Raw genomic sequence first — 27,972 nt, 5'->3', positions numbered from 1 at the left:
TATCTATTCTACAGGTACCGAATCTTTGTTGACCGAGTCTAACGTTTTAACTCTTTTGATGTTTTTCAAGGCTCCTTCATAAACAGAGGGCTTTCTATGAGCAAGGTCTGTAACAGCCAGTGGCCCTCCAATTAATTGAGGTGTACTTTCAACAGTTACTAAGCGACCAGATCCAATCTGAAAAACAAAATAAATGCATTGCTTGACATTCTTGTTAGCATTTAAAATGAGATGAGAGTTAAATCATGAACTGTCTTTCAAAAATATTATTCAGCTGGTGGAGATGCATGCAGAGGTTTCCGAGGTCCACTCAGACCATCCTTTATACTAAATTCACAAATTGTTCCCATCAGTACAAAGGAAAAGACAGAGTGGTTTTTCAGCAGGTACCTTTATGTACTCCGCTTTTCTGCCTTTGTGTCTGATTTTATGACTAGAGGAAAAGAAAATGAAGCCTTTATTACAATAGAAGTTTGCAGTGCAATGTTATTTGGATTTGTATATAATATCAGCCACAGTTTTTGTCCTCAGAATTTCAGTATACAGTGATACTTCAAAGAAAGAAAAGGGGACAGACCCTGTTTCTCTCAGAATGCAATTGCCTCTAACTACTGCTCCAGAAAAACTCCAAGACTGAGTGACACATACACTTTCCAGTCTCATTACTACTCTTTATACTGAATATGTTCAGGTCTTTGAAGAAAAATCCCTGAATGACACCTCTATCTTCTAACCATGACCTACTAAAACAAATAATGCAACTGTTTGAGTGCATGTGGCTCATATGTTTGATTACTTGACCTTGACTGGTTTGCAGCAACCATCTTAGTTTTATGTTCATCTCTCACTACTAAGAGCCTTTGGCAGAGAGGAGGGAAGAAGATTGTTCCATGAAAAAAACTGCCAGCCATATCTGTCATTTGTAATTCTTACAAGCAGTGTACCCAAGGAATTGTATCTGATGTTGCCGATGTGTGTTTGTTTTCTAAATACACTTATTCTGCAAAATGGACTAAGCTTTTCCTTGGTTTTGTCTACAGTTGTTGAAATGTTGATTATAGAGCCACGAAGATATTTTCTTGTTAAATTCTCTCCCTCCAAAGAAATGAGTAATCTTGGCTTGAGGTCCAAGTCTTCACAATAAAACCTAACAATGTATTTCTCTCTACTAACAATTTCCAGAATGCTCATGCTTATATTTAATTTTTTCAGATACTTTCTACAAAATATTGCTGATTAACAGTCTCACTGATATATGCACGTAACTAAGTAATTTTTCCAGCCCACTTTGTCTTGCATTCACAGATGTGTCCCTCCATATCCTTCAGAAGTTGAGGGCAAAGATAATTTTATAAAAATCCTAGTCCAGCACTCTGAGACCATCCCTTTGCTTCCTATTAAGCTTCTCCTTTCTTCATCACATCTAACATGAACCGCTTCTTTTCTTTTTCAGGATATAGCCACCTTAGTTGTCATTACTTATTCATGACAGAGAGCCAATGATAATACAACCTCTTGCCTTTGTGTAAGTTTGAAAACAGCACGTCATGTTTTTTCTTCCTTGTTTCTCCTTACATGGAAGAGTAACTTACAAGCAACCAAGAAGCTATCCCTCCCCCTGAAATCCTCCATAGCACCCACAGAAATCACCCAGTTAGCTCAAAAGCAGTTACTGACTGTAATGGAGAACCTCCTGTGTCTTACACCGACTTGTCAAAACTCAACGTCTAAATATGCTGTTACACCTGAATAAGATCTTAACAATGGCTTTTATTTTCTCACACTTCAATGAACTGATAGAAATTAAAAAAAAAAAATCTTTTCTGCAGATGCAATGACTGACTTATCTGCAGACAGCCAGGAACACGTTTACTGACAAAGGACACCTCTTCCAATGTATTAGGGATCACACAGATTTAACCAACAATAAATGAAGGAGGTCTTGACCTCAGCAAGGTTTTAATGAAAGGCTGTCCCACAAGAGGTACATGTCAAGTAGCATAGGGGCCATCTTGCCCACATGTTTTATGAGTAATTTGCAGATCCGAATCTCATTCTGACCAACTATGAAGTTGTCTGAGAATATGTCAGAAGGGGAAGTGGTGCTTTGCATGAGATACAGATTCTTTCTTACATACTTGGAGCTTGTCAACATAAACATCATTAAAGGAAGAGGCGGCAGCAGCAGCACATATACAGTCAGAATAACCCCCAAACCACTTATATATTAATGAAAATATAACAGTGTCATTACTTACTGTTGTAATTATTTATTTACTTACTGTTGTACCAAGGCCTTTAATATCAGTAGAATGGACTGCTCCGTTTTGAGTCTTCGATTTACATCTGGAAGCCTCTATTGATTTTTCCTGAAGCCTTTTTGCTTTCTAAAGATAGTTAGAAAAAAGGCAAAATTATTTTACTCAGAATGAATTGTATCATTTGCACTTGTTAGAAAATATACAAACAAAATGACAAAATTAATGTGATAATTCTATTGGCCTTTAATTGTAAGTACCCTCCCTCTGGTTTGTGACTCTCTCTTGTACTGGGGACCTGAAAACAGCATAAATGAACGGGGCTTCACAGGGGCGAGAGGGAATAACCACTCGCTATGACCTGCGGGATATATTCTTTCTAATGTAGCCATATATGCTGTTAGCCTTCATCACCACAAGAGCACACTGTTGCCTCATGTTCCGCTTGTCACTCCATACACAGTACACACCTACACAGCCAGTCAGTCCCCAGGCTGTACTGATGCATAACAACCTGTGCTGGTTTTGGCTGGGATAGAGTTAACTTTCTTTCTAGTAGCTAGTATGGGCCTATGTTTTGTATTTGTGCTGAAAACGGTGTTGACAGTGCAGAGAAGTTTAGTTAACTGCTGAGCAGTGCTTACACAGACTTTTCTGCTTCTCACCACCCCACCAGTGAGTAGGCTGGGGGTGCACAAGAAGTTGGGAGGGGACACAGCCGGGACAGCTGACCCCAACTGATGAAAGGGATATTCTATACCATATGATGTCATGGTCTGCATATAAAGCTGCGGAAAGAAGAAGGAAGGGGGGCACATTCAGAGCAATGGTGTTTTGTCTTATCAATTAACCATTACATGTTGATGGAGCCTTGCTTTCCTGGAGATGGCTGAACACCTGCCTGCCAATGGGAAGCAGTGAACAAATTCCTTGTTTTGCTTTGCTCACGTGCATGACCTTTGCTTTACTTATTAAACTGTTTTCATCTCAACTCACGAGTCTTCTCTCTTCTACTCTTCCGATTCTCTCCCCCATCCCAACAGGGGAGAGTGAGCAAGCAGCTGCATGGTGCTTAGTTGTTGGCTGGCGTTAAACCACGACACAACCTTAATACATCCCAGATGCATGACTTCACATTTTCTTTTTCTGAACTGCATGAACTTTTGGTCAGACCATCCCTCCAGCTTGTCAAGGTCCTTCTGAATAGTGACCCTACCTCCCAACATATGGATTGTTTCCTCCAGCTCAGCGTCATGCATGAATGTGATGAGGCTGCATGCTGATCCAATATCCAAGTCATTAATGAAAATGTTAAACAGTACCAACCCTATAATTAACTCAGGAATATCACTCAAAACTGACCGCTAGTTAAACTTCAGTCACTGAGGAAATTTAAAGATTTCCTTCTTGAAGAATGTTCAGCCTTCCTGGACTCCTTTGCCCTGCAAGACTGCCTCCCAAGAGACTCTGTCAAGCAGTCCCCCCTAAACAGGTCATAGTCTGCCCTCCGAAGTCCAAGGTGGCAGTTCTACTAACTCCCCTCCTTACTTCTCCAAGAATTGAAAACTCTATCATTTCATGATCACTATGGCCAAGACGGCCTCCAACCTTCACATCACCCATGAGTCCTTCTCTGTTTGCAAACAACAGGTCTAGTGGGGCACCTTCCCTAGTTTGCTCACTCACCAGCTGTGTCAGGAACGGCTCCATATGCTCCAGGAACCTCCTAGACTGTTTCCCCTCTGCTGTATTGTATTTCCAGCAGGCATCTGGTAAATCGAAGTCTCCCACGAGAACAAGTGGTAGTACAGACATACACACACATACAGACACACACCCTCCCTCCAATTGCAAGTGCATAAACAATCTTGATCCCCAATTTGTGACTGTAATCAGAAGAGCAAATCATAGAATCATAAAGTCATAGAAGAGCAGAAGAATCAAAGCTTGCGTAGCTTTGCCAATACATCTTATGGTTCATTTTTCTATGTCTGCGTGAATATAAAATTTCCTATAACTTCTACTTTGGATATCCTCGTAATTCATTAAGAAATGTGTTCGGAATTTCCCAATTATTATAACTACACTGTGAGTGTAAATTTTGCTGTGTGACTCAGATTTCTTACCTTTAGTGCCTCATAGTTTGATGTCCGAGTCAAGAAGTTTTCCCAAGATTTATTTACCATTTCTTTCTGCTTATGGATAGCTTGGATCTGTAATATAAATGAGATTTACAAGATGCCACATGGTCCTATTCTCCTGAGCTTTTCTGAACTCTTTGCTTTTGCTGTTTGGATAGTATGTTCACCTATGCCCCTTCAGTTACCTTCGCTTATTGCCCTCAATTGAGGTTGCATGATAATGTTGTAGTAATGTACTTGTCCCTTAAAGACTTCACTTATGCGCTGCCTTTACAGAAAAAAAGGGTTACCTTCTCTGTTGCAAACCAATTTTCCCCCAACTCTTTCAGGAATACTTTCTGTATATTCTCACTCTCAAATGCTGAATAACGGAGGTGGAACCAGTTCTAGTGACAAAAGTGCAGGCGTCATAATGCATGACAGTCACTCAAAAACACTAGCATGAGATTTTAGACAACTGGACCAATAGATCTTCTCAGAAACAGGAGAGGATGAGACAATAGATAAGCAAAAATGCCAAATGTTTGCCTTATAACCAAAGCTGGAAAATGTCCATACCTGCTCACTCTCAGCATGCTGGGAAGCACAAAGCACTAGTTTATGAAGTAATGAAGTTTTGTGAATATTCAGCCAAGGGAGCTTATAACGGAGGCTTATATTTCATTTTAAGATGAAGATGTAGTTTTAATAGGTACTTTAAATTGTTATCTGCTACAGATGAACACAGGTGCAACTCTTTTAGTAAGATAATGATCATTTCTCATTACACCATTGCTGATGCATCACTGATGATACTGCTTCATTTTTTCACGTTGCTTTCTAAATATTGGCAAAATTATACAAATTGGGAGAACCGAGGTTAACCTAATTTAATTTAATGTTAAAATTTTACTGCTGAGACAGATTAAAATATCTTCAAGCAGGCTACACATACAGAATTCTCAACATTATATAATAAGTATTTAAATACTCCTTGCCTTACCTTTTTATATGCTTTTTGCTCCTCTTGGATTTCTTGGTGGTGTTGACTTTCAAGCACTTCAGTCTGCAGAGCAGCAACCATTCTTCCAGTATCTTCTGATACCTCTGAAATAACTTTCAAGGCTTCTTCATCCAACCCAACAGGCCTGAATTCTTCCTTTAGTTCTGCACACAGTTCATTCCAAACTTCTCCAACCTGTATGTGAAACACACACCACACTATTTGATATTTATCTCTTTTTTCAGTTCCAATTTTTCAAAATATAATAGAGCAACAATCTCTCTTTTTATTGTTGTTTCACTTCCCAGAATTTTAATGCAAGGTTAGACTTCAGTAATGCTGTGCCAAATTCATTCATGGTAATCCTCCCTAAGCCTTTCTAAGCCCAAGCTTGGCTCCACAGAGCAGTAACAGGAATGCTGATGATTATAGAAACTCAGAAGAAATACAGATAGCTACAAGATACCAAATCACAAGGGCGAAGTGTTGTGTCCTACTGGCTTCTTCTGTAAAATCTCAAATTGTGCACATTATCAGGGCAAACTGCAACACAAGACATAAACAGAAGCTGGAATTATCAACTAAAGATCCAGTCTTGCTAGTTCCTGAACACTTCAAGCTCTCACAGACTTTGTTCCTAAGCAGAAAATTGCCATAAACCGAAGTATCTTTTGAGTAGGATGGCTCCCACAAAGCTTGTTATCCTGTTCTTGTTTCCTACAGGCACATCACACTTAACTTTTGACAGCATGGATGGATACTGCATGTGGGTACGAAGATGGGAAAGCACAGAAAAACCTTTTATCAGAAGCATGTTTAATGTCATTTTTAATAGCAAATTGCGTCCCCTCACCCTCAACTGACCTTACTGCTCAAAGAGGTAGTCCTACTCTTTAGACCGCCCCCAGTTTCTTACTCCTATCTTGGTGCATTCCTGTTTCTTGAGCTGTCAAACAGTGAAAACTATTTTTTTCTGAGTTATTTTTAACCAGCGTTGGTTTCTAGTCTTATTTTCTATGCAGTCACAAACATTTGTAGCAGTACAAAGGAAGAGTCTGGGGAATGCTGGAATCATGGAAGTGGGACTGTTTATTTTGATGGTAAATACTGGCTTACACTCTGTGAAACTATAGGTGACTTATGACACAGGTGACAGCTTTTGAAGGTTTATTTGTTTGTTGTATCCTAAGATATAGTTGCTATTTTTACAAACGCAGATACAGCAGTAATATTTTCTTCCTCAATACTCACTTTAAAGTCAATATAACGCCGTATGATAGCAAGTGTGACAAAATCCTTAGCAGATAGGCCAGGTAAGTTTTCAAAACCTAAAGGAATATTAATCATGTCAGTATTAACAACATGATGAATTTATCTTAAAATATAGTGTTCTAAAAAAGATTCCATCTTATTTGTCATATAATCACATGCAAAATCTTCATCACACGTACACCAGTCAGTCACTCTTCTAATCCTGAGCAGGCTTTTTGTGATAAAAAACCTACTTTCTCTGTAATAAAGTCACTCTATACTAACTCTTTACTTATGAGTGTCTCCAGTGAACTTCCAATCACCTGGAAAGCCAGGATAGTACTGCATTTGCTATGCTTTTGTGGTAAGGGTTTCATCTTCTGTCAAAGCAGACAAACAGTTGAGCCCACAGGTCATAGTTACTAAAGAAGCAATTCAGCACAAATAGAGTTTGCTTTAGCTGCGAAGTAGCCAACAGGAGAATTGTATTACGAGGTCTCTAGTACTTTGTTTCAAAACTGTGTAATGAGGGTCTCCTCCATCTCACAGATTTGAGCCTTGAGCATAACAACTCCACCTTTTAAAAAATATGTTTATAATACATGTAAAAGAATAAGGTAAAGAAGTATGGTCGTTGAGACTATGCCTCAAACCCCATATAGTCTATCAAATCTCATTCCGGACTTCATCATACCATCTGTGTGGTAACTGGGAATGTAGCATCTATCTACCAAAGTATAATTGCATCATGTTTTGAAGTTCAGAAATACCATAAATAAAGACCAATTAACACTAGTTTTCTAGATCATCATGTTATAGGCTGTTATGGAGCATGACTACAGTCAGAGGAAGATGCTGAGAAAAGACTATAAAAATCTTTCCATTTTTTTATTATTTACTTTCCTGCCATTTCAGTACTTGCAGGAGATGTTACTATGTATATAACTAACATAAGAGGTATGTGAATATAGGAGAAAGCTGGAACAAAATCTTATGCCTTTTTGCTTTAATAAAGAATTTAGCTGTGGTCCAACATTTAACATAATTAACACTAATAAAAATTAGTAAGAACCTGGGTTACAACAGAGGAAGAACTGGCTATAGTTTATTAGAGAAACTATAGGATGTTTTCAAACCAGGTGGTTCTCTAGGTTACCCAGGGAACTGGTTGAAGCCAACTCAGAACAGTTACTGACCATCTTTGAACCTGTGGAGGATGGACTTGAAAAAACAAACATAATGCCTATTTTTAAAAGGGGAAAAGGAGAAGCCAGAGAATATCAGTTCAATTCAGTTCCTGAAAAAAGGCTGAAACAAATAATTAAACAAATAATGTTTATGCAGTTAAGTGGCAACAGTGAAAACACTAACATCCAACATGAATTAGTAAAAACAAATTATGTCATTCGACTTAGCTTCTGCCTACAGCCAGATAAGAAATCTCAAAGATGTGAAAGAGTTTATCATGTATCTTGACTTTATTTAGACAAGGGTCTAATCTGTACGCATATTGTATGCAAACAACATAGAATTAAGAGACACTGCAGCATTTTGAAGGAAAAGATTAGAATGCAAATTAATCTTGCCAATCTGAAAAATTATCTAAATCCACAGAATTCAGTAAGGACAAATAAAAAATTCTAAATGTAGGAATAGTCATCTGTACAAATCCAGGATGGTAGATGACTGTATAAGATCCTAAGTCAAAGGAGCAAACAGTATCATGCCACTGTGAATATAGCAATTGTTATATTAATGTCAGAATGTTTATTTACAAGATGAGGAATGTAGTTCTATTTGGCTGCGAGGCTTCTGCTGGAGTACTGTATTCAGTTTTGGGATAGTACAGATCAGGAAGAATGTGAACCAATTGGAAAGACTCAAGAAAGAAACAAGGAGAACAACTAGACATTACGCTAGAAAATGAGATCTGTGAGTAACATCTGTAGAAAGCAGCATTTCTTAATGTAGGGAAATAAAATTAAATGTAAAAATGTTAAAATATGTGAAAGATATATTATGTGGGGTAAAACAAATTACAGAAAATTTCTACCAAACTTTAGGTTTACTTTTAGGAAAAACTCTCCCTAATGGTAGGGGCAGCAAACTACTGAGGAAGTCCTGAAATCCCCAGCAACAGGGACTTTTAAGAACAGGATGAGCAAGCATCTATTAATAACAGAGTGTTGATGTATCTCGAAAGATTCCTTTGATATTTTTTTTTCATGGTGACTTTGTTGATTGACAGTGAACAAGTTCAGTTCGATGACAAATATGACACTGACAAGGCAATTCACTTGGCTTACCTAGCTTGCATAATAATGAATAAAGTTTTGCCCGTATGTTTTCTGAAACTTCCATGATGGCAAAGCTGGGACAGTTGGCAGGAATGGGGATGACCTCTTGCTGTTTCTGGAAGCTGCTAGCAATAGGTCTCTTCATGTCTAATAATTTCAAAATACAAAACAAGAGTGAAGAATGAAGAGGTGTTCCCAAAGCTATCAAACTTAGAGGAAATGCCATCTATGTAAGGAAGCATGAGGATCTTTAACATACAGCTACGGACATATTCTTCTCTGTGATGCCTTCTCCAAAAGAAGGCAGTTCTGTCTTTGTGTATGCTATGGAAATCATTTTGATAGTTTGGCCAGGAGTTTGAACATAATTTGGGCCAGGAAATATTAATCAAGATGACTAAAGATCTACAAGACCATAGGACTCTTCTTACTTCTTTTTACAACATATAACAACACACAATGCCGTTTGTGGAAAAAATTAAGTAGTTTAACTGTCCAGCATTAGGAAAGTTGTTCGGGCTGTCCTAGTCACGGCTCTGTTCATTACCCGGTTCATTCTCAGCTAATGTAGAAAATGCCATCTCGTGGCCGGACTCTAATGAAATAGATAAAAGGTATTTTGGGTTTGGTAAGAATTACAGCATAAAGCTGTAAGTATTGTAATATATTTTCATCAGGCTTCAGACTGCAAAAGCAAATACTGTCTTTGTTTTACCTTATTCAGTGGAACTGCTCACAGTTTTACAATCAACATAAGACTTACCAACAAGCCTTCCATATTGATCACGTTTGACTCCTAGATCCAACTCCTCCTGTCTCCATAACTGTATTAGGAGGTTAGCTGCTGTATGATCTTTCTCCCCTCGCCAGGTACTGATGTGTGAAAGGGTTTTAGGGTTGTCACAAAATTCAACCAAGATTCCAAGAATTATATTGCTCAGGTTCTTTTTCTTTAACTTGGTGAAGGGAAAACAAAAAAATGTTTTAAACTGTTAGAAAGACAATGATGTCTACCTTAAAAAAAATTGAGAAATCATGTAATATGTAATCAAGTAACTGCAAGCTTTTCATCACAACTATTTGAACAAAACTGGTGTATAAACTTGTAAATCTTTCAAGTTTCTGGAATCCTGCCATGAGAAGTTCTATAAATCAAGGGATATGAGTGGAATGAGTGTAGGATCATGTAAGATGCGCATACCTGTGTGTATAGAACTGGTTTTGAATACGTGCCTCCAGGCTACATGTTTGAGAATGTACTACTAACAAGATTTATTTTTGTAAGAAAAGACTCCGAAGGCAGTGCCTGAGCGGTACCACACAGCACCTGTTCTATTTTGTGGCCGGATCTTTTGACAGCAGCTGAGGGTAGGGGAAGGTCTGTAGCCTCGGACTACCAGGGCATCAGAGGCCGGCAAGAATGAGGAGGGAATGAAACAAGGAAGGTGTGTGTTTATGTTGTGAGAGGTGAAATGCCTGTGCCAGCTCTATGTCCAAGACTCATAGAAGTAGCTATACATACAAAATATGTGTACGAAGTAACTTTAAACATCAAAACTTTTAAAGCCTAGAAGTGTATACTAACTCTGCTCTTACTAACTTCAATATGAAGAACTGAAGTGCTTTTCTAAACAGAGATGCCGTCTGAAATAAGAGCATAGTTTAGGTTTTCTTTTAAAAAAGAGTGTATTTTTGGTAAATTTAAAACTCCCTCTCTCAAATACTTATTATTAAAAAAAAGGTACATGGAAAATCTGTCCAATCATTTCTGAGTGGATATCATGGTGTTTGATTATCTTCCTATCTCAGGGAATTACATACACTGGTCTTTTTGTAAGTATTATAATAGTCCTAGGAGATACTATTAAAAAATATGCAGTTTTCCATGTTGTTTTACTGCTCTTTCATTCTGTAACAACAATAATAAGAATACCTACTGCCAACAAATCCAGAAGGAGAAAAATGCCCTGTTTTTCAAGAAAATAATCTTCTGCAATGTAGCATCCAATGACACAGGACCTTAAACAGAAATAATTTCACTGTGCAGAAACAGTTTTATGCTTTAGAACATTTCACAAACATCTCATTTATTTTACTGAATTGCATAAATATATTTTGTATGCGACATGCTTCATACCTTCAGGGAGTAGAAAAATCATGTTTCACATCCCTTTTCATTTACACTGTATAGCTAAATATACCCTACTTGACTGCTCTTTCTTCTCTTGCAGGTGGCACACCTCCCTTGCAGCAGCCCAAGAAATTTGGCAGGTTCACAATGAATTGGATTAGAATAGGGATTTCAACTAAAACTAATGCAGTAAGAGAGGCTAAAATTTAGCTAGATCATGTCCCTGATCTGGCTTATTGCAGGGCTGTGTGAATATTTCTGCCAGCAGAATCAAGGGGGTGAGACAAGCAAGACTGTTTCTTTTGGCAACAGTGTTTGCTTCTCCCAGCTTAAAATGATCATAAAACCAACATTCATAGAGCTATTGCTTCCTTCTCTCATTTCCTCACTTACGGTCATTAGCACAGAAACTGAAGGGATTTCCTGCATCACTGAACCCAGTCTTTTCTCCCAGACAAACGCATCAGTTGAATTTCTATATATTTATCAACCTCTGCCTTAAAGCAAATTAACTTTTGTTTATCCTCCTATGTATTGGTGTTCACTGATAGCAATCTTTTAAAAATTTCTAGTCCAATACATAGACAGTTTGCAAATACTACTTCTGCTACTTACACAGTTTTTAGCCAATATTGGTCTATCCTTGCCTTCTGTTTACTTCTGTGAAATTATTTAAAGACTCTAACCATACACCTCTCTCAAAAGTTTTAGACTGCTATGTAGGTGCTTAGGCTGTCCTACTGAGCCCTTATTTAGAAGGGAATATGTGCAAAATATTCTGTTTATTTTGTATCATTTTTAATTAGTCAAATTGTATGAAGGATTTTAAAACATTTTAAATAGAAAAAAGGCCTTATATGTGCAGAGAAAAGCTATCGTACTGCAGACCTAAAATACAAGATCTGCCATTTTTAGGAGTTACTGCCACTAAAATACTTCTTTACTAACCACAAGCAGTCGAGTGCAGTGAAGAGGAGACGGTTATGGCCTAATCCGCTGTATAACTTCTTTGGATCTATCTGAATGAATGGGATAAGTATATCCACTCCTTCATAGCTGAAGAGTTCCTGTTGAAACATTAATTAAAGCAATATGTTCCGTAAATAATATTTACTAAATAGCTATATAAAAGAAAATACAGAGGAAATTGAAAAATTTAAATATTTATAATGTAATTAATTTGGCCCACTTGTTAGAGCAGCATATATTCCTTACGATATATGTAAGAAAAAGAGATCTTCAGTTTTTCCAATCTGCTAATTCCATTCGTTAACACACTTTCAAATAGTCATTTAAAAATTATGTAAATTAGCAATTAAATAGGTGAGACACTTGCTAGTGGATTTCTGAGTGATTTTGCATTTTAACTGTCACTGTCACAGAAAGCACTTATCAGCCCTGACATGTTAGCAATGAACTACAATTGACATTTGCTTTTGAATAATAAAAAAGCAGTATCCTATAAATGAAAATATACCACGTTTTGACATTTTCTGCACATGACAAGACAGAAAGATACATACCTTTCTGTGGAGATCATTTTCACAGAGTGCAGACAAAAGAAATAATATATCAGCTTCGATTTCCAATAGAATGGCATCTTCTTTCTCTTTAGATTTGTTTGCTGCATACTTTAGGATGTCTATAAATGAATATATTTTATACACATGAATGTCCTATACACATGTCAGAACTCTATTACAGCTGCTGTTTTTAAAAAAAAAATCAAATTTACACCAAGAGATTTTAAAAGGAATCTACTTATGCTATCTGTTTTTATCTCCTGTGTTTTCTAACACAGCACTCTGATGCTGTAGTATCATGGACTTTACTCTCGGTGACAGTTAACGATAGCAGCTTGCACTGACTTTTTCCTTACTCCAGGCCCTTGTTCCTGTCTCTGTGCTGCCCCTTGTATTGTGCCAGTACAATGGATTCAGGGAACCGATCTGAATGAAGCAACTCTTAGAAAAAGGCAAAGAACTTACTGATTTGCTCTACTGTACAGCCTCAGAAACATCTGTACTGACAGTGGGAATGTGGGAGAGACCTAAAATGCCACCACTGCTGAGAAAATCAGCCTTGAAACCACTATGTGAAAGATCCCATTCAGTTCAATTTTCAACTGAGGATGTAAGATCTTTTATTTCTAGGCTTTCTACTAGAACATACTCTTTGAATTCCAAAGAATCTTACCTATTTATTCCTCCCAGTATAATTCTTTCAGAGTACTGGAAACTTTTAATTATTCATAGAATCATAGAATCATTTAAGTTGGAAAAGACCTTTAAGACTATAGAGTACAACCATAGACCGAACACTGCCAAGTCCCACTAAACCATATCCAAATAGAACTTAAACCAGTGTGTGACAGAATGTAACAGTAGGTACGTGTTACTGAACACGAAAATGCTCTAAATTGCAGGACCAATGGTTAAGCAGTTTTATTCTGCTTTTATTCTTCATAATGTTATTCATATAAAAGTAAAGTCTTATTAATTTTCTTCTACTTTAAAGAAAGAGGAGTTGTGGAATGCAACATCATAACAGACTTAGGTAGAACAAGACTCATGGCTGCAATTCCTAGGGGCTATCACAATGAAAACATGATGTAACAAATGCAGTACAATGAACGAGAGGAGGGGCAGTTTTCACTCTGAAATCATACACCTAGGCTTTTACAGCTGTCTGTTTTGCTTAATTCCTTCAATTCTGTGTGTTAAAGTGTAACAAAATTCAAAATCAAATTAATTACATCTTGGATTAATTGTTTTAGTTTTTTGGTTTTTCAACAGTCAGAGTAACGCATTAAAACCACAGCACACAAAAAAGCATGAATGTTCTTAGTGTCAACAGAAATGCACTAATTTAAGTACAGCAATATAAACTGTGCTTTACCTAGTAGCTGGCTAATTGCTCCCTGGTCACACAAATTAAGGTTCACAGCATCATCATAAAGGGACACAACAGATCTCAGCACCCTCAGGCTGTAGCGCATTTGTGCAAGTTTGTTGCCACGACCACCTGTCCCATGGAAACTGTTACCTTGACCAAAGAAAGGATCTGTGGAGCAATCACAATGAATATTTTTTTTGGCAGACAGTGTATGTTCAGCATAATAATGTGCTTAGGAAAAGGAAAAAAAAGGCTTAGCAGTGTAAGCAGCCTAAAACCAAACAAACCAAATCCCTTAGTGTTGGAAAGGCTTCTTGTTTAAAACCATCGAGTAATAAGCCTTTCTGTGTAAGGCTATACTTTTTACATTCATAAGAAAGGCATGTTTTTGGTGAACGTTTAAAATTATTACAATTTTTTTAACCTTACTACATTAAAAGCAGTCTCAAAAACTCAAAATATCTCCTCTAGAATGACATGTAATATCAACCTTTTGATCTCCATTAGACCCAAATGAAAAGTTCTTCCTAGGAAAACTTATCAGTTTTATGACAAAAAACTACCCATCGCCAGAAAACCAGTCCATGAAACTGGGTGCAGTTAGTCATTTTTTCGCTTAGCCCATACTCTTAGCTGATGGCCAAAGACAGCTTTAGTCCAGAAGCTGTCTTACTGTGTGCAGCTCTAAGCTTGAGTTTAGGCATCCTGCCTCATGGCAGGAATTACTGGTTGGACTTGTTGCCACAATAGGTGTTTCTGAAAAGCTTAAAACACAGGCAGTAGAGATGTGTGGCTGCCCACAACTGAAGGAATATCAATACAGCGGTACACAGGGAATGGGGCATCCACTTATCCCTTCAGTAGAAAAAAAAAAAAAGATGGTCTTTTTTTAGAAAGAACAGTTTCCTAAGTGACCTATTGAAAAAGAGTAATTCTGACTTCACGATTTTTACATTTTTCTTTCCGCCAAAGAAAGCTGAGTTGTGTTTTGAGGTTACTGTTTATGAAAGCCATGAGCGTCTACTGACCTTGGCCTACACACCATTCTAGAAACACAAGGAGAAGCGTATTCGCCTGGCAGGACAAATATTTATCTACTAAAAAGGGAGCCACTGAAGCTAAAATAGCAATTGCATGAAGCTGTAATTCTTCATATTGGGCAGCCGACCAGTCATGAAATCCGGGCTTTTGATTTGGTTTTACATAATAAAGCAAAGCTGGCATCACATCATTTTCACTGAGAAGCTGCAGAGTCAAGACAAAGAGAGAGAGAGACAGCTTACAGGTTTCACATGCAAATAAGAAAAATCTAAAGCAATGAGTCAACTTTATCTGTCCTACACTAAGAAAATTATTTTTTATTGAGAAAGTGTGTCATGAATGCTACAAGTACAGACAAATTCTGTTTATATTCTGTAGCATTCCCACAGACTGTGGGTTGTTAAACTTTATTATGTTCTTCACATGTATTTCAATAATGCTTTGCGTTCACTTGTCAGCTAGTTTTTATAGCATGATCTGGGTTTGTAACTTTTCTAAACAAGAAACTGTATGCTGCTTTCAAACAGCGGGACTTGGTCTGAAGCTATGTATAAGTAAGTGCTTGATTTGAAGACAGCTGATTTCATTCTACTGGACTATGCCAGATGGACAGCTAAACAATATTCCTGCGATTCTTTTCACCTCCCCCCCCCGCCCCCCCCCGGCACTTACTGTATGTTGTGTTCTGTTACAACTTACCGGTACAGCACATGGGTCTTTAGATAAGACTCCTATTACATTAAATAGTAACTTCTTCATCTCGAAGTCCTCATAAGAGTAGGTAAGTTTAAGACCTTTTACCAAGGGATTGGGAATTTTAACTATGAAGGAAATTGCAGATAAGTTACAAAAAAATCATAACTAAAAGTAAAAATAGTATTATTATGCAGTATGAAATCTCTTACCTTCAGTAAATGTTGCAAGTACTATTAACAGCTTTGTAAATCCACTTTCCTAATAGGCATTCAAAAAACATACATTAATTAAATTAAATTGCAGTGAAATTAAGACTTATGATTTAATTTTAGGTTTGCTTTTTTCTTCAGAACACAGACTTTAATGTATCCTATGGCAGAATAAACAGAATTATATCAAAGAAGAGATCAACCATTTGGACATTGTACAATACTAACTACAGTCCTAAGGGTACGATCAGTTAAACCCATGTCTCGTTCAGTACAAGTCTGAACCCATATGGGGAAGTCCCAAACACGTGTATTCAGTACTATAATCTACCTCACAAGAAAACCGTATGCTCAGTACTGTTAGAGTTGTGTTTTTTAAAATGCATTTATGCATGTGTAAGTTTATACATCAGGGTCATCAGTACGTACAATTTTGTGCCTTCAGTTGTGTGTACTAATACACTGAATATTCAACTTCATACTTGTGCATTTCCAAGTAAGCACATGAAAACTGCATGTATGAGCAACAGGCATTTACAAATATTACATGTTAAAAATTCTGAAAATATAATCTTGTCATTCACAGCTCTTGGAGAGAAAACAGAAGGACAATTATGCCTAATATAACTACGGATAGGACTAAGGCCAGGGGGTGTCTATGCAGCGTACTAGAGGCAAAACAGCTTTGTTTCTGAAGTGATTAGAAGCCATGGTTACCAGGACATTGCTCTTCTTGAGCAACAAATACATTAGCTTGGCCTCAGTACTCTGGTAAAGCCACCACAGAGCTTTCCACCAGCTCCCAACAGGAGCAGCGTTCACAAAAGACTACACAGACATCCTCACAGAAATCAAGCGGTTCTATTAGTTTTGCAGCGACTTTTTAGATGCATCCTCAAAAAGCTGGGCTCAGATTTGTTTGGTCTAGCTCTGGAAGTTAGCACGCACCCAAATGACTTCAACAATCAGAAAAATATTGCAAAAGTAATTTTAAATAAAATATTGAAGTACACAACTATATGGCCTATTAACTTTTGTCTCTATGGTATCTATATTCTCTGTACAAAGCCATTGCAAATTGGTTAAATAAAAAAAACAATATTAAGACTTATTAATGATTTCTCCTTGCTGATTAGTGCAGTACTAAATTCTGATGGAAACTAGTAAGGAATTATCAGACAGTTTTGTTCTAACACAGAGATAATCATAATTGATATCATTATAAGCTTTACTTTACATATATTTGCCAGTTTACTTGTGATAAGAAAATAATTTTCCTTTTCAAAGGCCCAGATTCCTGTGCTGATTTCTGAATTACGTTAATACAAGGCTTTTCTGAAGTTGCTTGGATAGTATATTACGAAAAAAAGAGAACATTCTGATGAAAATTTCTTTGGTATTATCTACAAGGCAGGATTCAATGGTAATGTTAACATTTTTGTCTACTTGATATTTATACCTTGTAGCTTATCTCCACGAGTAAAGTAAAATCTCTAGGGAGTCTGAGAATACAGAAACTCAATGAAAACATTTTTATTTTTTCCTTGCATTGAAACAATTTTTCTTCCTTCTGGTATAGGGAATTAAAATAATGTGGCCTAGTTATTTATCTTGTAGGAAAAACTGCCCTTTTCCACTGCCAGATAAATAATTTGAATATTTTAGATATCACACATGTTGCTGCAATAGTATAACACACATTTCATAATGGTTAGTGATAAAATGGAAAGCTTGAACGAAAAATCTGTAATCTTCATTACACACTATAAAAACTATTTAGTAATACAGCCAATTGTGAAACTTCTACTCAAGTTGAGAAATTAATTTCCTGAAAGTAATCCATTCCTGAACAGCCAATAGATCTATAGGAATTTGATTGCTTAATTATTCAGTATGTATGTCACAACTTCATTTACAGTTCTAAATCTCAACTGTAAAACAAAAGAGTAAAAGAATATTAACATCTATTAATTTCTCTGCAGTTTCCTCATAAAAATTCTGGAATGTTACAGAAGAATGAGTCATCTACTTTTTAGGCAAGTCATTGTAGTGCATTCTGGACTACATTTATGTGACCTAGTCTTAGAAAGAACTGATGTGCCTCTATTAACTGGATCTAAATAATTATTTTTTCTGTATCTTATTTAGAGCTTCTGAGATGATTTTTGGAGGACCCTTCTTGTTCCTGGTTATGAGGCACAGATACTTCAATTGAATTTGTGCCATCTGAATACAGCCTGTATTCCTACATCTTCAAACAACAAATGAGATTTAGTGCAAAACTCATTGTAAGAGAATGGCACATCTGAGAATTCTACAAGAATACAGGATTTAATGTTAACTTTAGCACGTTAATGGTGTTAGTGTAATTTCCTAAGTATTAAATAAGGTTGATGCTAGCACTCCAGGCTAATCACCTACAGGTTTGAAGTCTCTTTCAGATAAGGGGAACTGCAGAAAGAAAAATGGTTTCTTGCTCAGCAAATCTAAGAAAGTGGAAGGCACTGGAGACAGAGTAGAACAAATACTAGAACCTTAATGGGGAAAAATACTGAATATACAATAGCAAAGGAGAATTTATTAGTCTCTGGAATATAACTATAGATACTTACAATCATAGGTGCTGCAGGGTTTTCAGCTAGTAATGTGGCAATCACCAAGAGGTCATTCCGTAGCTGACGATCATAATGCCGGAAACCATGCATGAGAAGGTCTACAAAAACATCTTTCAGAGCACTTAAAAGAAAATGAAACGCATTTTATCTTTCTTTCCATATTCTAATTTTAGACAGCTCTAGGTATATGAATCTTCATTCAGCATCATATTTTTCAAAGCCTTAGTGTTTAACTGCAAAAGAAATAACTTGAAACTTTATTACAAAATGGATTCTTATGTGTACCACTGAACATCCATATTAAGCATATACACAAGGTGCAGGTATTACAAATTGCACCTGCCACTGTATGTGTTATAATTAATTAAAAATTATTATTAAGACATAATATTTACTCAAGCATGTAACTGGATGTTGTTGAATGATTATTGAGAAGAAATGGTCTGATCCCAAATAGTTAAACCACTGTAACGCGCTAAGGGAGAACCTGTTATTTACTCCAGCAGAGGATCTAAAACTAAGCCTTGTATATCATAGCATAGAATTTCCTACTAATTTTATAACATAAGCATTTCAACGATGCAGTAATACTGGCCTACCGAGCACGAGCTTGAAAATGGTGCAATTAACTTTTTCATCATCCAAAGCCATAGATAGGGCTACACTCCCTGCACTACGCAGCACAGCACCTTGACCTCCCTATTGCCCTGTAATGCAATGAAACAGTTTTGGAGTTGACTGGTTGTGCTTTTAGCTGGACCTTGGCCTCTCAGTTTGTAAGCTACCTGGCAGACAACTCTTGTGTTATATATCATTTCCTGGCCACAGTGCTATCATCTAACTTGATAACAGAAACAGATGCCGGAGGGGGCTAAATCATGGGCTGCTTGGCTACGAGGTCTGATCCAGTAGTGCTTCCATTTTGGAGAATCTGATGTGTTAATACTGAAAACTTAATGAAGACTTAATGAGAAACCCCCATTCCCCTTTTGTATTTTCTCTCGATTCATTTCAAACAAAATGCTACACAATAGCAATGCTTTTGATGTCTCCAAAATTACAATACTAACTCATAAAATGCTTCCCTGTACTTACTGTACACATTCCAAGCTACTGAGCTGATTAATAACTTCTTCCTTTGAGGTGTTTTCTAACAGGTTCCATAGGATTTCTGAGGAGCGGAACACCAGCTGTCCTGAGGGATCAACACCATTTAGATACAAACAGAGTCTGCTAGCTGCTTGGGCCTTCATCATAAGTCTGCAATTTACTCCTGAAATTATGAAAATCTGAATAATTAATTCCCTGTAGGTCAGTAATTGTTTCAGGCATGTTCAGAGAACAAATGATCTAAGAACAGAGGTAATGAGACTGTTAAAAGAACTGTTTATACTAACCAGAGCTGGAGAGATGCTGGAGAGCTTTAAGTACCCACAACTTCTCAGTAAGTTGATTTTCAACTAATGCTAGTGACAAAACAAGAGTTTCTGCTAATCCTCCTAATTCAGCCATCTGAATTTTATAGTTTGCACTTGTTGGCTGGTAACCTGCACATACAATAGCTTTAGTTATAATGCAGTAAATATGCAGAATTTTGGTTACTTCATAAAACATTCATCCTTTCTCAAGAACGGATTGAGAACTGAGTATCATATTTCCTTAGTCATAAGACCAATTGAAAAAAAAATTAATAAACAAAGAGCTGTTTTTCTTATATCTGAGTATTAATAGCGCCTAAAACATATTCAGAAGACTTATCCTCAAGAAGACTAAAATGCAATATAAACAAATTAATTGCTTCCTAGAATTTACAGAATGAAAGAACAAGCAGGGTTATAGAGATGTGAAAAACCTTCTTCAGGTCACGCAGTAAATTGTTGGTGCAGAGAACCTAGTTCTCTTCTGTAGTCTATTCACTACAGAAGTAATGCTTTTTATTACTGTATTACTCAAAATACACAAATCCAACCTTTGATTTATAAGCTTGACTTTCTCATGTGTCCCTGTTTTTACTTTTGTCTATGCAAATGCAAATTGTATTTCATTACTGAATTATGGGGGAAGGGAAAGCACCAAGAAAATAAATTTATATTTATATATGCTACCTGATGAAAGTAAAGTTTATCTTAAATAGCTTAAAAATATATATATTAAATGACATGAAATGCAGGATCAATAAATGCAGATAATGTACATAGTGAAATGAGTTTTAACTAAGCATAAACTCTGACACTTGAAAATACTGTGCTTTACCTGAAAGTAGCTTTCTCGGTAGCTCCGTATTATAAAAGCTAACAATACACTTACAGATTTGTATTCTAACTTGAGAGCTTGGCACCCTCATCAAATAACCTGTCAGAAACCAAAAAAAAAAAGCAATTTAAAAAGTTTATAATTTTTTTAGAAAGCAATCTTAAAACATCTATTCACAGTATTTAGTGTTTCCTTTAGTCATACCCCCTACAAATCTGTCATTTCATGCAAAGTTTCATTATAAAACATTCAAGGGACAGGACTACCACACTGAAGAGGACAAAGTGGTCTTGGTGGAGTAGCATAAAGTTAATCAAAAAGTGACCACCTCTGTTTATGGCTACAGAGCCTTATAAGAGACTGGATGTTATTCCAGAAGTTGTGGAATTCAGAAGCAAGCTACTACACTAGGCTGTTGTCATCATTACCATGTCAGAAACTCTTCTTCTAGCAGACATGATATGACATAAAGGGAGCACAGAAAGAGATCCTTTTCCCACAAGACAAAGAATATTCCATTGAGAGCTACCAGTGCCTAACATAGATAATATAAACAATCTTTTAGATTTTAGTGTCTTTTTGGACATGCTACTCTAAAGAGAATCTGGAACTATCCGAAACCAGGAGGCCATTCTGCTATCTATTTGGACCTGTGAAAAAAAAGACTTCTAAAAATATTTTTTTCTCACCCATTTCAAAGATAATCTTTTTTTCATATGTGACAGGCTGATTGTGCTATCTCTTTACCATTTAAATCTTACCATAAAGTGAGCTGATATATCACTCCTGCTCTATTCTGAATCCTTTTTGACCTACAGTGCTTGCAATATTTTCTTTGAAAATCAAAAATGTGACATGCAAGGTCATAAGAAGATATTTTGGTACTAAAAGGTCCAGTGTCATTAAGACATGACTTTGACACTGTTTCCTCAACAGTTCTCTGAAAACAGATTTCTGAAAGATACAAGCTCACGGCTCAGATGCAGCAGGAGGCTGAAGTCAGGAACTACTACTCCTAGTAAGGCACGGCACTAAATTGGCATGTATTTTGCCTTTTTAGGTGTTAGGTCTTGGGGTTTTGGGTTTTGAAGGTTTGAGCTAGCAGTCAGGAGTTACTGTTTCTCACTTGTTTCTTCCACTTGGTTTCAAAAAAAGCAGGAAGGATAAAGGTTCCCTTCATCCCAGGCTTCAGTGTTTATCGTAACTCCCCAGTTTCTCAGAGCAAAATGAAATGAAACAGTCTATAGACAGGTTTAGTTCTTCAGCTGTACTAATAAAGTTATCTCACATAGCTTCTGACACTGGCAAATAGGTAATTCTGCTAGCTAATCTGCAGGTTAGCTGCACAGCAAAATAAGAATGGTTTCTAATACTAAAAAGCACAGAGGACTGAATGAATAATTGAAAGAAATTACTTACATTTGCTGAGGAGGTAACAAGCAATTAAAATCACGTTACTAATACAGTTGATTTTATTATGGCATAATAATGATTTTATTGTGGCATATCAGTTTACACTCACCCAGTTGTGCAATGGATTTTGAAACTGCCACAGAATAGCTTACTTCATCAGATGATTTCTTTTTTTGAAATGGTAACCTGCAAAATGAAATTTAAAAATATTACAACTATGCCTAAAACCCTGCAGAAGAACACTTTAATCCACTCACCAGAAAAGCTCCATAGCTTTTCTCTTCTTCCTTAACATGTTTTGCAAATAAAGACACTTTTCCCAGGACAAATACAGTCTTTACAATGCTGATTCTACACTGAAAGTTCCTGTTCTGTAATCTGGCAATTACATTTTGGCAATTAGTGATACATGTTCATGGATAAGATTTTCATAATTCATATGTAGTGCAATAAGAAATACTGAATAAACAAATGTCATTTAAATGTGGAAGATTAAATCCTGGAACCTAGGCACTATCAGGCTATTGCAGAGCTAGACTATGCATAGACATGTGCAGAGATGGAAAAAAAGGATCATAGTCCTGGGCAAGACCTCTTGAAATGGATAAAAATAAATCCAATAAACTGACTCCAAATAGCCCAACGACATATTTATTTTTAAAAACAGGATATTAAGAAATATTCAATATCATCTGCAAAGTACTTAGATATGACATAAACATGTAAGTGCTAAAAATTCTCTAACAGTAAACATTACAGTATTAGGCTAAGGTCTCTGCAGCTCGTGGTGTAAAAGCAGCTTTCCGGTAGGTTTACCTCTGCAAACATTGCCAGAGAAAAAGAAAGGCGAGAGCAAATAATGGAATAAATGGGGGGAAAAAAAAAAGAAACAGACCTTGAAAAAAAAGTGAGAACAAGACAGGTAAACAGAAGCAGTTATGAAAGAGTGGAAAATTTTACTGCAGGAGTTCTAGTATCTGAAAGGAAATTTTAAATAACAGCCCTTCCCTCTAGTTATAGGATTCTCTTTGTCGCATGAAGTAGTAATGAATTGTGGGGGAATTTCCAAGGCAAAACCCAAAGGTGCAATCTTCCAAAATATATTCATTGCAGACACCACAATTATTGCTGAACTGCTGTAAGAGACGAAAAGTCTTACTCACAACTACTTTTTATCGACTTTATACACTCATTCTCAGTTTTGTCACGCTTCTGCCAGACACTGAAGAAAATGGAACTTCATTACATACTTTCTCATTCTCCACTGCGTGGCAGCAAAGGAAAGCAGTACAACTGATGGTGCTCTGGGAACTAAAAGATTCAGCTGAGTTCTATGAGTTTATTAAACCTAACAGATGAGAGGAAGCTATGTAAAAACCTATTTGAATATCTGGTTTACTATGTGACTCATTTTCTGTCTGACATAATTTTTCTCTTCCTTATTCTCTCCAATTATAATTAAATACAGGAGTAACTGTAGTTACAAGCATTCCATAAGTAACTTAAATTATCGAGGAGGAGAAAACTACTGACAAGTATGGATAACACCTAAATTCTATTCTACAAATAATTTACAGTATGACAACGAAGATGCCCAAAAGTTCATGAAATATGCTTTAAAAGTAATTACAACCCCTAAATCCTCCAATTGTGGATCTTTCTCTTCTGCTTGTCATTTCATAAAGCTTACCTTCAGGTATTAAAATGTCTTTGTGTCACCTCAGGTTTTTAAACTTACTTAGAGAGCTTGTTTGAAACAGCAAAACATACCTCAGGAAGAGCTAGCTGCTGAATCTTTTGAGGCCAGCAGTCCCCAAACAGCTTACTCAGGCACTAAGACACCTTGGGGAATCTTGCTTCCAAGCAAGCTGGAGACAATTACAATCCAGTTTTGAATGACGTAATATGTAGCTCCACAGACACTGAACTGCTAAAATGAGTTCCTCTTTCATGCCAACGGAAATTGAACTCAAGGAAAACAGCTCATGAAAAGGAAGGGTGATATAATAGATGCCTTGCAGATATAGATGCCTTGCAGACAGATGCTGTATGGATATGTCAGTTGCCTTAGAAAATGTATGAACATGTTAATAAGCATTGTTTAAATCTCTAAAAGAAGGGATGAAGTACTTACCCGCATAATTTAATAAGTTCACATAAAGGCTCAGTGAAAGCTTCTTGTTCATTCATTTTTTCTGCACACAGGTTAAGAATTTCAATTATTTGTTCTAAATCCTTAAGGGGCTTTTAATTTAAAGTTAAGGAAATCATATTGTACTGCTACGAATCAGAATAAGAAGTTGAAAACTGTATTCATCATATTTCAAAGACACAACCAAGAAAAAACAAGGCCAATGCTTTCAAAGTTAGATGTCTAAAATGAAGCATATGAGTCAATACTTAGGCTTTTCAAAGCAGCCTTACTTTTACAGAAGTACAACCCTTGCAAATCTGATTCAGCTTTCTTATCAGCTGAATTCGATGGAAGTTCAGCACTGAATATCTAAAAATATAGGATCAAAAATTTTTACATCACAGTGTCAGACTTACCTATCTAAATTCTGAGACAGCCTTGAGGTGTTTGAATTGTTTTCCACTCTAGTCCCAAATGACTAATTAAAATTTGAAAATCTGGACCCAAACACATATTGAGATTATCTCATTTAGGGCAGAGGCACAAGATTAAAACTGAACAGATTACTGAGACTGAGAAGTTACTACCAATCCACTGACTCATAGAAACTGCCTGTAAGTACTTAGCAACAACTCAATTGTGAAGTAATGTGGTAGCTTAAATCACTGTGGCAATTAGCTGAACTGTATTTCCATATGCCCACACCCTCCCTAGTACTTCCAATTATTGGAAGCCTTTCAATTTGTACTGTAAATATGAAAAAAAGTGTTGAAAATCAGTCTGACTTTATTTTTCTCTATAATGTCTCCTCACTGGAAGTCATTGCTATTTTATCTGCTGCTTCTTAAGTAGTGACAATTACTATGCTTGTCTACTCTGAGTTGAAAGAGCACTAATTACATTTTGAACACTTTCAACCACTGTACAGGTGAGATGCCTCTACTGAATTTTGTAGCAAACGAATCCAGCATCCAAGAATCTTGCTAACCTACCAACCTTGATTATGTGCCCACAAAAAGGTGAATGATGAGAATATTCGTGGACCATCGCTGCTCTCCATGTGGAAGCACAGCACATCATAAAATGCTTTGCTGAAAAGTCAGACTATTATCATACATAAAATACCATAACTTTAGAATTCTACACTGGCAAAAAGGATACAAGCCCATTTTCAAAACGCTTGACTACCTTCTTGAGAGTTTTCAGCTGCTCTCGTTCCAAATCTTTCTTAAGTGAAAGAATGAAAAGCAGGTTTTAATTGCAGTTTGCCTTAGAACATAAATGCTTATGTTTATCCCCTTTCAAGTTTAAATGAAAGTGGAAAGCGGGTTAAAAAATCACAAGACACAATGAAATTCTGAAAGTGCTTTGCAGCAGGATTAGCTCCTTGATCAAGCCTCATTTCTAAGTATGGAGTTTGCACTTATAACAGAAAAGGCTTTTAAAAACTATCTTCTGTTCAAATGCGTGGGCTTTTTCGCTTAAATTCCTTGGGATTCTGTGAAAGACAACTAAGAAAACCAAACCTATGTCACACATGACATAAATGGGTAAAAATGTAGGTCTAAGTGGCTTAGGGTGGAGCTCTGCCACCACTAGGAAATGGTCTGCAAATTCAAAGTTGAAAACAAGTGAAGTGAGGATATGTCAGGGTGTGTCAGTGATAAGCAGCATTCATTCCAGCTCTTCTGAGCACCTCCATGCTGGGCAAGAGCGCAGCAACTTGAGGCAGGCCAGAAAGTTGTTTCAGGAATCTACAAGCCCAGAATCCTAAGGGCATTTTATCATATATCTTATACTCTCTAGAGAAGCTGTAAACAATATCATCCAACACATTTTTCTTCAGACGTTAAGCTTATTCTATTAGCCCTGTACCAAAAAGGGGGAAAAAAGGACGCAAGCTACTTCTCTGCAGGGACACTAACTTCAAGCGTGGTATGTTTAATCAAGTTTTTGTTTTAGATAAAGCCAGATTTGTTTCTGATAAGCCAGATAAGCTAGAAATTTTGCACATCTAGTTTTCAAATCCTCATGCTTTGGGGTTGTTTTTTTTTGTTTTGTTTTGTTGTTTTTTTTTAAAAAGAGCCTGTGTGAGGATGCACTGGGTTATATATATATATTTTTAATATAAAACATCATTGATTCCATTCTCTATTACAATGACCATCTTCAGAAGAAGTATTCAAATACCAGTACAAATACTTCAGCTTTGTGTTCTGTAGCCCCAGCAACCAGTACCACCTGGACAAGCTCGAGAAGTTGGCCTGTGGGCCTGAACTCATGAGGTTCAAGAAGGCCAAGTGCAAGGTCCTGCACCTGAGTCAGGGCAATCCCAAACACAGACTGGGGGATGAAGGGATTGAGAACAGCCCTGGGGAGAAGGATTTGAGGGTGTTGGTGGATGAAAAGCTGAATATGAGCCAACAATGTGCACTCACAGCCCAGAAAGCCAACTACATCCTGGGCTGCATCGAAAGAATTGTGGCCAGCAGGTTGAGGGAGGTGATTCTGCCCCTCTACTCTGCTCTTGTGAAACCCCACCTGGAGTACTGGGTCCAGATCTGGAATCCTCAGCAAAGGAAGGACATGAACCTGTTGGAGCGGGTCCAGAGGAGGGCCACAAAAACGATCCGAGGGCTGGAGCACCTCTGCTGTGAGAACAGGCTGAGAGAGTTGGGGTTGCTCAGCCTGGAGAACAGAAGGCTCCAGGGAGACCTTATTGTGGCCTTTCAGTACTTAAAGGGGGCTTATAAGAAAGATGGGGAGGGACTTTTCAGCAAGGCCTGTTGCAATAGGACAAAGAGTAGTGGTTTTAAACTAAAAGAGAATAGGTTTAGACTAGATAGAAGGAAGAAATTATTTACAATGAAGGTGGTGAAACCTTGGAACAGGTTGCCCAGAGAGGCGGTAGATGCCCCATTGCTGGAAATGTACAAAGTCAGGTTGGACAGGGTCATGAGAAACCTGATCTACTTGAAGATGTCCCTGCCCATTGCAGGGGGGTTGGACTAGATGGCCTTTAAAGGTCCCTTCCAACCCAAACTATTCTATGGTTCTGTTTAGGGCAGGTACTAAAGTAATTGTATAAAACATTTTTCTAAGCCACATTACTAGTTGCACAACTGAAATAATGAGGTATCAGCCTTACTTACTGAGTCTGAATCTTCAAGTAGTTTGATGACGTGATTCAAATCCACTGATCTTAACTGTGTATCCTGGAAAAGTCACACTTTTAATTTTATTATTATTTTTTTTTTTTAGACTGTGCTTTAAAAGTGCTTAAACCTTAAAACATAAAAGCATCCTGTTGAACCAACATCAGTCTACCCACGGACAGGTAAATCCAGGCTGTGTGTGGAGCACAAACTGGGGCTTGTTCTCAGCCCGAGGCAGCGGCCCGGCCAGGCCAGGCAAAGCCAAGCCAAGCAAGGCCAAGCCAGGACAAGGCCCGGCCCGGCCAGGCCAGAGCCGGGCAGCGCCTCCCGGCCGGCGGGGGAGCTCACCTGGACGGCGCCGAGGTCCGCGCCGGCATCCGAGGCGTTCCTGCGCCGCTCCCCCCCGCAGCGAGAGGGGCCGGAGGCCGGCGACAGCGCCGGGGTGCGGGCCGGAGAGCGAGAGGGCGCCCGTGAGGCCGGGGGCTCGGCCAGGGAGGACAT

At 37.4% G+C, this 27,972-nt stretch overlaps 1 protein-coding gene across 1 annotated transcript; it reads right to left on the bottom strand.

Moving 5' to 3' along the window:
• On the bottom strand, positions 1-27,972 carry CFAP69 (cilia and flagella associated protein 69). Its single transcript, XM_063324800.1, has 23 exons — positions 27,820-27,972; positions 27,469-27,531; positions 25,478-25,543; positions 24,317-24,426; positions 22,292-22,368; positions 20,770-20,868; positions 19,914-20,063; positions 19,612-19,789; positions 18,514-18,637; positions 15,902-15,950; positions 15,696-15,817; positions 14,984-15,200; positions 13,959-14,123; positions 12,584-12,702; positions 12,009-12,127; positions 10,867-10,948; positions 9,693-9,885; positions 8,939-9,076; positions 6,633-6,709; positions 5,382-5,576; positions 4,385-4,471; positions 2,283-2,387; positions 1-177 (listed from the first exon to the last, which is right to left on the bottom strand). The coding sequence occupies exons 1-23, from the start codon at positions 27,970-27,972 to the stop codon at positions 4-6; spliced, it is 2,862 nt and encodes a 953-aa protein (XP_063180870.1). The 3' UTR covers positions 1-3.

This window comes from Chroicocephalus ridibundus, chromosome 2 (genome assembly GCF_963924245.1).
Source record: "Chroicocephalus ridibundus chromosome 2, bChrRid1.1, whole genome shotgun sequence".
In the NCBI taxonomy this organism is placed as follows: Eukaryota; Metazoa; Chordata; class Aves; order Charadriiformes; family Laridae; genus Chroicocephalus; species Chroicocephalus ridibundus.
The sequence above is the reverse complement of the archived record's forward strand: the minus strand, read 5'-3'. Positions and strand labels throughout refer to the sequence as shown.